At 33.4% G+C, this 13,445-nt stretch overlaps 1 protein-coding gene across 6 annotated transcripts in view; it reads left to right on the top strand.

Moving 5' to 3' along the window:
• The window catches only part of AZIN1 (antizyme inhibitor 1), a 27,973-nt gene extending 15,386 nt beyond the window's left edge, over window positions 1-12,587 (top strand). For 2 of the 6 annotated variants that reach the window (NM_001301802.1, NM_001291772.1), the window contains 10 exons: window positions 834-1,031; window positions 2,587-2,760; window positions 3,256-3,428; window positions 4,954-5,088; window positions 6,271-6,352; window positions 6,720-6,794; window positions 7,374-7,536; window positions 9,432-9,547; window positions 9,876-10,090; window positions 10,290-12,576. In NM_001301802.1, the coding sequence (NP_001288731.1) occupies window positions 930-1,031; window positions 2,587-2,760; window positions 3,256-3,428; window positions 4,954-5,088; window positions 6,271-6,352; window positions 6,720-6,794; window positions 7,374-7,536; window positions 9,432-9,547; window positions 9,876-10,090; window positions 10,290-10,401 (1,347 nt within the window). In that variant the 5' untranslated portion in view covers window positions 834-929 and the 3' untranslated portion in view covers window positions 10,402-12,576. Of the gene's footprint in view, window positions 1-833; window positions 1,032-2,586; window positions 2,761-3,255; window positions 3,429-4,953; window positions 5,089-6,270; window positions 6,353-6,719; window positions 6,795-7,373; window positions 7,537-9,431; window positions 9,548-9,875; window positions 10,091-10,289 lie in introns of all 6 variants that reach the window. The other 4 variants (XM_025050055.1, XM_025050056.1, NM_001301803.1 and 1 more) reach the window with 3 other exon arrangements.
• The last annotated feature ends 858 nt before the right edge of the window (window positions 12,588-13,445 follow it).

Raw genomic sequence — 13,445 nt, forward strand, 5'->3', positions numbered from 1 at the left:
TTTAGGATGTGTACAGGTAACTAGCTTTTACCCAGTTTAAAATTATGATGGCATTTTTTGTTTTTATGGCAATTGGTAACTTAATTATTAAGGTTAATTCTGAGCCAGCACTTAAACATGAGTTTTTATTCATATGCTACATATATATGTATTTAAAACACTACCTTTTGAGAAAGAAAGTTAGAATAGTTAACTGAAGTTTTAAAGAAATTGACCTAGGGTTACACAGGTATGAAATGACATAGCCAAGACCACTGACCTACTCGTTTACATTTTCACCAAATCGGCTCACCTCATACCGCTAACCTGATCTGGGCAGCAGTCTGTAACAAAGCTAAAATCACCCTCCATCTCCACCAATTTTTATTACTTAATTTTTGTATACTCTAGAATTTTGTTTAAAAGACATGTATCTGCAGTTACCTGGTGGTGTGCTTTATGTGGCTGACAGTGTATTAAAGTTTAGTATTTTAGTTTTTGGCGCAGATACATTATTAGCTTTCTTAAAATGAGTAAAATTATTCATTATGGAAGAACCACAAAACAAGGGTAACTTGTAACAGACTGGGTCAGCAACTCTGTAAATATGGTAACCATATTGATGTAATAAATTATGCACATATATGGATTATCTTACCAAGAAATGGTATAGTAAGCTTTTAAAAGAATAAAATACACATTCACTTTAATATGGGCACTAAAAGATATTAATGTTTGTTGGGTGATCACACAGATTCCTCAGTAAATTAAGACATTAGCATACTTTCATTGACAACTCATATACTGAATTTAGTGAAATAACATAGACTTTGCAATAACTTCTATTTTGACAGTTTGTTGCATATTCTAAGGACCCAGACATAAGGCTTGGTGGCCCGTCTCTTGTTTTTCCTGGTTTATGACTTTCGGCTTTGTGGAATACGGCTGAGATGAAAGGATTTATTGATGATGCAAACTACTTCATTGGCCTGTTAGATGAAGGAACAAACCTTGGAAATGTTATTGATAACTATGTTTATGAACATTCCCTGGTAAGTGTGCCATCTCACATTTCTCAAATTGCTGAATTCTAAAACAGTGCTTTATTTCCAAGATATTAATCTGATAAAAAGCACCTTGTTCAAATGTTAATTTTTTCCAGGTTATCTTTTTTAAGATATCTAAACACTCACCTATTCCCCTTCGGCAGCCATGAGGTTTTCTTTCTAGCACCCATTTAAAAAAAAAAAATGCTTCCTATAGCCCTTTTGCTGTTTCTTAGCACTCGGCTCTTGTGAGTTGTTTTCTTAAAATGTTTTCAGCTACCCTCATTAGTACATGGCTTCTTACTCATTTTTCTCAACTGTATGTTTTAGTAGATTTATATTTCTATTCCAGATAATCTTGCTTGTGTATGGTGCTGAGAATTTGATAATTTGTATTGACCGTTTATACTCTACTGCCCCAAGGGTCAGCTTTTGTAGAATCATATATACTGCTACCTAAGATCATTTATTTTTGTTTTGTACTTACTGATAGAATCAATTTTGTTTATTGCTTTACTGATAGTTTTTTTGTTGGAGCTGATTTTCCATATTCTCTAAATTGTTTTCATGTTACTTATGTTCAGTAAAATGTGTCTCCAGAACATTAGAAATGATATGTCGTCTTATGAATAGGGTAATTTCAATACAACTGTCCCATATCTGCCACACATAAACTGTAATTTCCACTTGTGTATATTTCTTGGTCAGTATATTTCAGTAATATACATTTTCAAATGTGTTTAAAGAGTAGGGAGCAGTAATATTTTCATGGCTTTTTAAACAATATTTGGATGTTGTATATTCTAAATAAGATTGTTTTGTCTGCCAATCAACATCGAGTAATTTGTGCTGTGGCTGACATGTACAGTCCTGTCTACCACTAGAGTAGCCACAACTTTGAAATAATTACAGATCTCTTCCAAATTTCTAATTAAAATCAGTTTTTTTTGTTTGTTTGTTTTTACTTTTGAGGGAAGAGTATTTTTATTCAGGTTTATCAGATATTTTGTCTACTTGTATATTTTTAAATTTAATTTTGCTAATTCTGCACACAACTTTGTCTCCTTAAAAATGGATGCCCAGTGTAATTGTTCCCTTGTTTTACCATCTCGTCATTAGGTGCAACTTATAATGGAGATATATAGCTTGTTTTGTTTAGCATTCCTGATTCTACTCACTGTATTGGGATACTAAATGCTGAACTGCCAGAGTAAGCTTATTTTTTTAAACAGTAGCAGAAAGCATGGAAGAAAATAGGTGATCTCCTTTCCCTCTACTCTGAAAAGTAAAATTGAGGCAATAGTCACTGTAATATTTTTAAAAATCAAAGTACAGACTATTATATACGCCAGTATAGCACAGCCAAAAGTCAAGTTTAAAAAGAACAGATGCATTTAGCTTTTCCTTTGTTGTTTGCTCAACCATATGCCTTAAATATGTTAGTGTATGTAAATGTATATGTTGGCTCATTTGTGGAGGAAAAAGGACATTCTTTACTAATTAATGGTACTCTATTATTAATAGTTCTGATTGTTTCTCTTTTTTTTCATAACCATAATAGACAGGGAAAAATGCATTTTTCGTTGGAGATCTTGGAAAGATTGTGAAGAAACACAGTCAGTGGCAGAACGTAGTGGCTCAGATAAAGCCATTCTACACGGTAAAGTGCAACTCCACTCCAGCTGTACTTGAGATTTTGGCAGCTCTTGGAACTGGATTTGCTTGTTCCAATAAAGTAAGTAGTATTTTTTGTTTCATTATTTTATCACTAAACTGAAACATTTTAAAATTCACTTTAACTTTTAATTACCCATAGCAATAGGAGAAAAACTGCAAGGAAGTTTGAATTTTGGATGGTTTTTTAAACTCTTGTTTAAATTTGCAGCCTAATGGAAATTTATACACTTTTCAAGTGCACCTATGAAAAGAAAGTTTCCGTAAGATCAATCAGAAGTTTTTTATTTCTTCTTCTTAGTCTAGAGCTAGCTAGATCAAGTTACTGATGACAAACAAAATAATCTAAAGTGTGAAATTTCTCTGATGGTAATTATACCTTTTTAAAGGTTTTTAACACAGTATTATAGTAAGTATTACCAGAATATGAACTGTGTTAAATCCTAATTTAACCTCATGTAATTTGAATTTAACTGAAATTAGAGGTAATTATTGAATGAAAAGTAACAGAAATTTTTGACTTTTAGATGACACTGTTTAAAATCTGTATTTACAGACTGAAATGGCTTTAGTACAAGAATTGGGTGTATCTCCAGAAAACATCATTTACATAAGTCCTTGCAAGCAAGTGTCTCAGATAAAGTATGCAGCAAAAGTTGGAGTGAACATCATGACATGTGATAGTGAAGTTGAATTGAAGAAAATTGCACGTAATCACCCAAATGCCAAGTAAGTGTAAAACTAAGTAACTGGGAATATTATCTTGCTTGCTTAGGGTTTGAGTTTGTCTTTAGCCTGGGGAGAGGGGAGGCACTTATATAGAGCTGTGATGTGTATTGTAATTTATTTAAAGCCTCTATATGGAAAATACTAATAGTATTTTATTGGCCACCTACTCCTGACCATCATGTGGAATTGGGATGAGATAAGGGCAGTTTAGGGTATAAATTTATAATCTTTAAATCAAAGGTGATGATGTGTTTGATGGGATAATTAGGGCCACTGCTATATTTTTTTCATAACCACATTAATCCTGCTAGTTATTTGTCCTGTTGGGAACAGGATTTATTTTGGCCAGCTTTTTTTTCCTGGTTAGCTGAGGATTTAAAATCTGCCCTTGGCCATAAAGTTCTTGAAAGGTGATTGGTCCTTAGTGAATCAAGGGGTTTCTTTAAGGCCCAGAATTCTCTTTGAACAGGAAGTGTAATTTTTTTTACTTGTTCCTGCATGCATTCCCAAGATTTTTTTTAGTTAAAAAGTTTACTCTTTAAAAGCAGATTTTAAGGCAAAATGAATGTCATGAACTGGTATGTCAAGAAGACTTTAGAATATATACTTAAAGTCTGTTAGCTCAAAATTGTTTGCTTTCTTTGAGTTATATCTGAAAAACGTATATCATATCCACATTTTCCTTGTATGTAATTTTCTTACTGACTTTACTGGCATTCTTAAAAATTAACTCTGATAGGATTGATTACCCTGAAAACCTTTGTTTGGATATAGGGCTTTTTCAGAAAATTCTAGAGAAATACTTGTCTCTGTAAAAAAAAAAAACTTTCTCTTCTATGACAAGCCCTGATTTAGAATTTTTACTGTGTTAAATTGTAAACTGAACGTTATATTCTTGATAGAGTTGATTGTACCCATACGTAGAATAATTTTGCTTTCATCACACTTGCCCCTCTGATCATCAGTAATTCATCAGGATTTCTTTGGGAAAACCATTTTTACAAACAGCATTTTTATATTTACAGTTTTTGGTGGTTTGTAATTACTTGAAGATTTGTTAAATATGTGGTTAATAGGAGGAATATTCAGAATAAGTGGGTGGAAGTTCAGCTAGAACAATTTGGGAAATTTCAAACATTTAAGGCCCTGATGCTTTTTTTTGAAAGACAATGATGGCATTGCTATTCAATTTAGTCTTTCTAGGTGGATTTATAGACTGATGGACTTCATTTGAAAGTAATGTCGTCTTTCATTACAGAGCCCTACCGACTCTTGCTGCTACAACAGAGTCATAACTTCCTGCATTTTTCCAAATTCCCATCCTTGTAAGCGTCATGCTTTAGGCCCTAATTGCTAGTTTTTTCTCTATACAGGATTGTTTTTCATTAGGTTCGCTTGATTCATCCGTCGCTGGATTTGGGAGCTCTGGCAACATACTCAACACACTTCCTACAACCTTCAGGCTTCACATGTGCTGATGATGATGTAAACCAACTCTGCCCCAATCATCTTCCCCTTCTCTTAGGGTCTTACTACATATTGCAACAGAAGATAATATTGGAGGTGAAGAGGGTAACATGAAGTTTGGCACTACCCTGAAGAACTGTAGGCATGTCTTGGAATGTGCTAAGGAACTTGATGTCCAAATTATTGGGGTTAAGTGAGTATTTGTTTTAAACTTCATTTTATGGTGACAGTCTTTCTGATTGTTCATTTAAGACTTCATTTGTATTCCCTCTAATAGTTCAACTTTCAGTTTAATATATATATATTTTTTCTTAGTTTAGGGAAAACTAAATACATTTTTATCTTTCAAGCTGTTTTATACCTGTATGTCCCCATCCCCTGTTAAAGAGGTAAAATTTCAGTTGAGTTAGTCATTTATATCACCTTTTAAATTGAATGTAGGGGATTTATTAGAATTCCAACGAATACCAAAATGGCTTTCAGCTTTAAGTTGTAGATAGCATTTCATTTTTTTTTCCCTATCCTTAAGACTTTCACCTTTTTTATCCCTCAGGGGCACTTCAGTAAATTAGTAGACTAATTTTATCCTCAGTTTTACATGTGAGGAAACTGAGACCTAGAGAGAGTTAATGTTTTGATCATAGTCTGAGCTCCAGATTTTCTGAGTTGCCAGTCCATTGCTAGTCTCACTATAGTACAAGATCTTGCTTTTTCAATTGTTCGTCAAAATGGATGAAGACTCAACACTGTTAAGTCTTATGTGACAATATAGACATATATTTGAGAGTTTTCATATTTCTATTTCATAAGTTCTATTTTTTAAGTTAACATAGAGAAAATTGGGTGTATACTATGAATTTTAACAGATTTGTGTGACCACTTCCACAAACAGTACAGAATCATATTTCAATTAAATTTAAGTATTTTCTGAATCTTTATTACTTAAGTAATATTAATAAGTATCAGTAATAGCCAGATTAATGTTCATTTGTATTTATTTCACAGACCCTTTTTAATATTTTGTCATAAATCATACATTTAAATAAAAGATTTATAACCCAGTTTTATTGGTGGTGCTTGTTACTTTACCATGTATACATAAAAGCACTCCTCCCATCTGATAACCATGAATCATGACCGATAACTCATTGTTAAAAAATTGTTTGTAAACTTAAAATATTTTCCGAACACTGCTTTTTCTAGAAAGGCAGGTTTTGTAAGTTGGTGATTAGAGGCTAGTGCTTCTAATACTTTATTTGGTAGAGTTAAGACAATCACTTAACCATGTCAATATGTTGACCAACAATTGAAAGGAATTACAGGAAGGGCCTCTAAAACTTGGCTGCTTTAAATTTATTCCTCTTATTTCTTTCAGATTTCATATTTCAAGTGCTTGCAAAGAGTCTCAAGTATATGTACATGCTCTCTCTGATGCTCGATGTGTGTTTGACATGGCTGTAAGTTTTTTCCTTAAATTGTTTTGATACTTAAAGCTGGGATGTTACAATTCAGTGTTTTTCTACCTCTGAAGTATTTTCATACTTATGACACAAATTTTTTATAATATAAGCAGAGGTCTATATAGTCACAATTTATAAGCAGATAAAGGAATGGAATAGTAATTTACTTGTGTGCAAGATAGTGCAGACAATATCAGGAAGCTAATATATATAACATTGAATTAATCAGTTTCCGTTAGAAACCAAAAAACTTTGTACTAAAGGTCAGAACAGATATATACTTCTCTGGGAGAGGGATTTTGAAATGTCCTTGTATCCATTACAGTTTGGAAAAGCACTGAAAAGTTTTTTTTTTCTTCTCTAGGGAGAATTTGGCTTCACAATGAACATGTTAGACATTGGTGGAGGCTTTACAGGAACTGAATTTCAATTGGAAGAGGTAAACTTTGTTCAGTGGATGGACATTTTGGAGTAATCTCTTATTCTTTGCTAGTTAAGTGGTGGATGGGTAGATTAGGGTTTTTACAGTAGCAAGAACTAAAAGCCTGTCATATCTGTTTAAAATTCTAAGGAAACATAAGACTTAACTTTGAAAAGTTTAATAAAATTTTTGAATCCTATAGCATAATTTTATCACAGAAAGTTTCTATTCAGTTGTGTTGTGCATTCAGGGAGTGTTTTTCATAACTTGGACAGCTTAAGCTGTTTTGTCCAGATACATATCACTCTTTACCTTCCTGTCCTCCTTCCACATTCTCTAATCTAGAAACTGATTTGAAATTTGGTCCACTGATGTTAGTGATAGAGACAGAAGCATGCTTTAAATAATCACCAGTAGGTATTAGCCATAGGTGTTACAGTTTTCTTTTTTTAATTAATGCCATCGGATAATACCAGATAAACTTTGATGACTTGAAAGCCTATTTGCTTGCAGACATCTGTTAAATAACAAAGTTCAATGGTCTGTAGTTTGAATTATCCAATATTGAAACCATAATGTGGGATTTTAAATCCATAGGTTAATCATGTTATCAGCCCTTTGTTGGATGTCTACTTTCCTGAAGGATCTGGCATTAAGATAATTTCAGAACCTGGAAGTTATTATGTATCTTCTGCATTTACACTTGCAGTTAATATCATTGCAAAGAAAGTTGTTGAAAATGATAAATTTTCCTCTGGAGGTAAGTTACAAAGTTTATAATTTCTGTTAATAGATAATTCCAATTATTTTGAAGATGAACTTATCAGATACCAAAGTGTAAATATACTAGAGCAGCAGTCTCCAACTTTTTTGGCACCAGGGACCAGTGCTCCTATGAGAATCTAACACCTCATGATTTGAAGTGGAGCTGAGTCGGTGATGCTAGTGCTGGGGAGTGGCTGCAAATACAGACGAAGCTATACTCACTCACCTGTTGCTCACCTGCTCTGGGGCCCTGTTCCTAACAAGCCACAGACTGGTGCTCATCCACGCCCAAGGGGTTGGTGACCCTACAGGACATTTTATGGATTATGAAGCTAGCTGTACATGGTCTTTAGCCAGGTATAGGTAGCTAGGGAGCTTTCAAAATGCCCTAGCCAAGGTCCTACTCCATAAGACTTCCTGAATCCAACATTCTTGGTGCTGATGTTTAGATAGGCATATTTTAGATGCACTTGCCCCAGGTGATTGATTCTTATAACTGTTAAGAACCAGTGTTTTCGTGTGATGTCTCTATTGTGTTCCTTTTAGTCAGATGAGTCACAGGGAGAATCTGCCAAATACTTTCTTACATAACAAGGGCCAGCAGGGATCTTTAATCTCTCTAGTCAAACCAACAAAAAAGCACTGGACAGTCTATAAGAATAACTTTTTAAATAAAAAAATGTATGTAGCACTGTGCTCTTCTACATTAAGAAGACTTCTATAGCTTTTTCCTCAATTGAGCAATTTTTTTTAACTTTTGAGTTTTTTAATTTCTTAAACATCTGTATGTCAAAAACTCAATGTGACATACCTACAGGGTACATTCTGTTTTTATCCCTTTTCATATTGCAACTCTCTTTCTCAGCAGTGAGAAATCTAGCTCCCATTATCTCACACACACACTTAAGTTTAGAATACACAGTGTTTTCAGAATAGCTACCTCATACCACTGCAAAAAAGCAAGTCATTTAACTAGATTCAGTATCTGTTTAAGGGGTATTTTTTACATAAGTTTATATAAAATGAGCACAACTTAAGTATATATGTAATTTAACAAGTTAAGGCTTACAATAACATCCCTGTCAAAATATAATTTTCATATATTAGAATTTTTTCTCAATTTTGTTCCCTCACCAGATACTATTCTGATTGTTTTTCCACCATAGATTAGTTTGAGCTGTCCTTGAACTTCATATAAATGGAATCACATAATATATATTATTTTGTTTAAAGACATCAGTGTAATATCTGAACCATTTCGTTTCATGTTGCTGATGTTCTGTATGAATATACAGTTTATCCATTTTCTTACTAATGAATATTTTCCAGTTTTGGGGAATTATGAATAAACTATTAGCATTCTTGTTTAAAGTCTTATGGATAGACACTTTTTTTTTCTTTTAGGGAAATGACTAAGAATGGAATTTCTGGGTTATAGAGTAGATGTTTTAAAAGATTTCAAAATGGTGATACCATTTTAACCTCCCACTGATGGTATATATGTGCAGGTTCTGGTTGTTCCCCACCTTCACTGATTTTTTTGTCTTGTCAGTCTTTTATCTGTTCTGTAGGTGTGGTGGTGGTGGTAGCTCATTGTGGATTTAATTTGCATTTATCTGGTGACCGAGGAAATAGAGCACCTTTTTTATGTGTTCATTGGTTATATTCCTTTGTAAAGTGTGTTTTTTTAAAGGCTATTTTGTTTAAAGTATGTCAGTATATATGTGTGGTTTTTTGTTTAAATATTTTGAGATGTGAAAACTAAGAATCAGTCAATAAATATTCAATGTATTTGATAATGTTTTCGTGTAATAACTATATTAGACATTTTATTATAAATTCACTTTCATTTTTCTTGTTTTTTGTTTTGTTTTGTTTTTGTTTTTTCAGTAGAAAAAACCGGAAGTGATGAACCAGCCTTCGTGTATTATATGAATGATGGTGTTTATGGTTCTTTTGCAAGTAAACTGTCTGAGGACTTAAATACCATTCCAGAGGTTCACAAGGCAAGTTTTATTATAAATAATACCAAAACTGCTCTTGGCAGTTTATAAACTGAGATGTTATTTTTAAGATGCATCCCAATTTTCGGAGAAATGTTTTAAGATGGAGAATATTGCCCTCTAATGAGGATTTGCATTCCTCTGGCTTTGGGCTGATCCCTTTGTTGCCATAGAAGGCTTTAAGGAGCACCACTGCCCCTGGCTATAGACCTGCCTTCTTCGTTGGGTACATTGGCTTGGAAATAGTGAAAAATGCTCTTCTCAAATTCAGTACCTCAAATTCAGCATGAGTAAAACCTTAATCTTTAAAAAAAACTTTCCTTTCTTACAGAAATACAAGGAAGATGAGCCTCTGTTTACAAGCAGCCTTTGGGGTCCATCCTGTGATGAGCTTGATCAAATTGTGGAAAACTGTCTTCTTCCTGAGCTGAATGTGGGAGATTGGCTTATCTTTGATAACATGGGAGCAGATTCTTTCCATGAACCATCTGCTTTTAATGATTTTCAGAGGCCAGCTATTTATTACATGATGTCATTCAATGATTGGTAAGGTGATTGTTTTTATTTTAAAGCAGATTGGAAATTTGAGGTGACAGAATGTTTACTAATTTTAATTTGTAACAGATTCATAACTTGCAAGTAATAGCAAAATGTTCATCTTTTAAGTGTTATTTCATTGTCCATATTTTACGTGGTTGTGTAGCCTTTGTGCTTAAATTCAGAATTGTGCATTTTTTTAATGTAGGTATGAGATGCAAGATGCTGGAATTACTTCAGACACAATGATGAAGAACTTCTTCTTTGTGCCTTCTTGCATTCAGCTGAGCCAAGAAGACAGCTTTTCCACCGAAGCTTAAACAGGCATTAACGCTTCTTTAGATCTGAAGTTGCAGGTTAAGCTTGTCTGGTCTGCATTCCAGTGTGGAAAAAATTCAAACAACCTTATTCTGTTTAATTCTCTCGGAAACAAACTATTAGTAATAGCTATTTGGGACCAGACAAAAATCAGCTTTCATCTATAATTCATTGGGGAATAATTGGGAGATTTAGGTATAATGTATCCAGATTTAAACACAGTTTGTCCCACCCCTTAAGCTTTTAAAATAAAATATGCAACAAAATGGATGACTTAGTGGAGATGGAAGCCCATTAATTGGGTTCCCCATTAAATCGTTTACATACAAGTACACAGTTTTTATACTAAGGATTCATGTTTAAAAGTCTTGTAAAAAGTTAATGTCTTTCACCCAGATATATCAGATGTCAGTGGAAGACCAGTGTGACTTCATTAGATACGTTTAGTGTATTTAGAATGTGTAAATTTGTGCTTTGAACTGTAGTTTAATAAATGTAAAATTGCATCATAGTATTTGTTGTATTTGACCTAATGTAACCCTTGTATGATTGCAATAAAATTTTGTGTAGATTTTACTGTTTTTCAGGCTAAAACTTTGGGGAAGGGGCTAGCTAGCAAAGGTAGTTTTGAAATAGATGTGTATATGAACTGTTTTGAAGGTTATTTTCCTTTATAGCCCACTTAAGTTTAGTTTGGCTCAGTACATTTTTCAGTTATTTAATTAGTAATTTAAATAAGATGTTTGGTAAATCATTGTGAAGTTCAGATGCATCATGGAGAGTTGATGTGCAGTAAGCATGATGTTTAACAATTTTAACACCAAAAATGTTAATCCTGCATAAACCAATTGTAATAATAGGTGTTTCTGTATAGATAGAATGCATAGAGTAACTTAGTCTTTAAATCAAAAATCTTTCAGCTGAAATGGAAGATTCTGTTAAACACTTTGAATAAGCCCAGGGGGAGGGAAATAAAAATTGCAGAAAACTCTGTAGCGCACTAAAACTTAGAGAAGGGCTACATCTATATCCAGAAACCTGATGCTCTTTTGCACGGAATATTTAAATTCAGAATTGTGAGGGGTGGAGGTGAAGTGAAGCACACCTATTTTCAATTACAATGATTTCAAACTTTAAGGGTTTGTTTTGTTATTTAGCTACTTGCTTAGTTTCTTATTATTTCCCATTTGTTCAGCTTAGTGTAACTACTATTAATTTTCATACTAAAATTTTATGGTGATTGGGGGGAAGGGAATTAGCGTCACTAACCTGACAGTTGTTGCCAGGAATTTGCGTTGTTCACTGCTAGTGTATTAGTAATCCTAGAACTCAGAATCACAATAGTAATAAAATAACAGGGGTCATTTTTTCCTAACTTACTCTATGTTCAGATGTGGAATTTCTGTCTCCCAAGAGGAAATGTGACTTCACTTTGGTGCCAATGGACAGAAAATTCTACCTGTGCTACATAGGAGAAGTTTGGAATGCACTTAATAGCTGGTTTTCACACCTCGATTTCAAGGTGTAAAGAAATTGATCAGATCATGAATCTCTTAATAAATTCAATCTCTTAAACCAGTAGGTGCTTAATATTTTTTGATTTGATTAATGCCCATTTGAATTTTATGGGTTCTACTGATAAAACAAATTTAGAACCCCAATCCATTATCATCTTATACCTTGGACTTCCCCAAGGTATGTAATACGGGGTTTTATGCAAAATTCCAAGCTACCATGTAACCTTTTTTAACTGTAACGAGGAGGAATTGTTCCCAACCTTCTTTACATGTTGTGCTTTGTGGTCCAGAAATGCCAAATCTTTTAAAAGATGGTACAGTTTTGAGCTTCGTGGCATGTCAGTTTTGCCGTATCCATAGGGGACTGTTATGTATAACAGCTCAGAGTTGCAAAATCAATGTGAATGATATGGTAACTTTAAGAAATGTCTGTATTGTATTTGAAGACTGTTTGCCATAAACCTGGAGTTTGAACTTAATGTATTTCAATTTGGTATGCTAAAAAAAGTACTGAATTAATGTAACAATCTTTTTTAATTTACAATATTGTAATCTCGGTTCAGAATTTAACTGAAAACACAAAACCCAAATGATTTCTATATAGTAAATTGAACTGTAAAGGTAACTTGTGTGTGATTCTGAATACACAGATAAAATGTTTTTATTTCTCATGTTTTATTTTGATGGCTTCTGTCATGAAAGATTTGAAATTTTACATGTCAGCTTTGTGTATATTAGCTTACAAGCATTCTTTCAGAATCTCGCTTTATTGCAGTACAACAAATTGAATCTAGTAAAATGATATTGGGCATTATTACATAGGGAACAATGAAGGTTTTGATAAAGTCCAATGTATACTATATATGAGCACTAAGAAGTTTCTAGGGCCACATTTTCTAGACATTTCACCAGCCCCCTAACAATTTTAAACTTAGACTAGATATTCCAAGTAAATATACTGATACCATTCAGTGCAAATGTTGGGTTGAAAAAGCCACAGCTGTGTATGCTCTTTGTCTTTTGTAGGGGAATTATTTTATTTTCTCATGATAGTTGTTAGCGACTTGACCAATGTTCTGAAGAATGCTTGCTTAATTGGCTTCAAAGTATAAAATCAGAAAAATAAGTCTTCCACATTCAAGTTACGAATAAATCCAACAAATATTTTAATTTCTGTCTCGTCCATCCAGGAGGTAGAAGTATGGTGTACAGTATTCTCAGGTGCAGGCTTGCTTAGAATAAACCTGGCCTTAGGAGTAGGAAAACCTGAAAAGTAGCAGTTCCTACTCTTACAGGTGCTGCATAGTTTTTTCATTTGCTTACTATGGATTGTGGGTGCTACATGTATCTTATAGAACATATCTTCACCCAGAAAAGAGTATAGATAGGGGAACATGTCACTCCAAGCTAAAGGCACTCTGACTCGGTGTTATACAGTTGAATTTGGTTTTATCTATGAGAAATGAACTGGGTAAACTAATTACAGTGAATAGAAGGCTTAATCTACCTAACGTGCTCATTTTGTATGT

This window comes from Pteropus alecto, unplaced genomic scaffold (assembly GCF_000325575.1).
Source record: "Pteropus alecto unplaced genomic scaffold, ASM32557v1 scaffold164, whole genome shotgun sequence".
In the NCBI taxonomy this organism is placed as follows: Eukaryota; Metazoa; Chordata; class Mammalia; order Chiroptera; family Pteropodidae; genus Pteropus; species Pteropus alecto.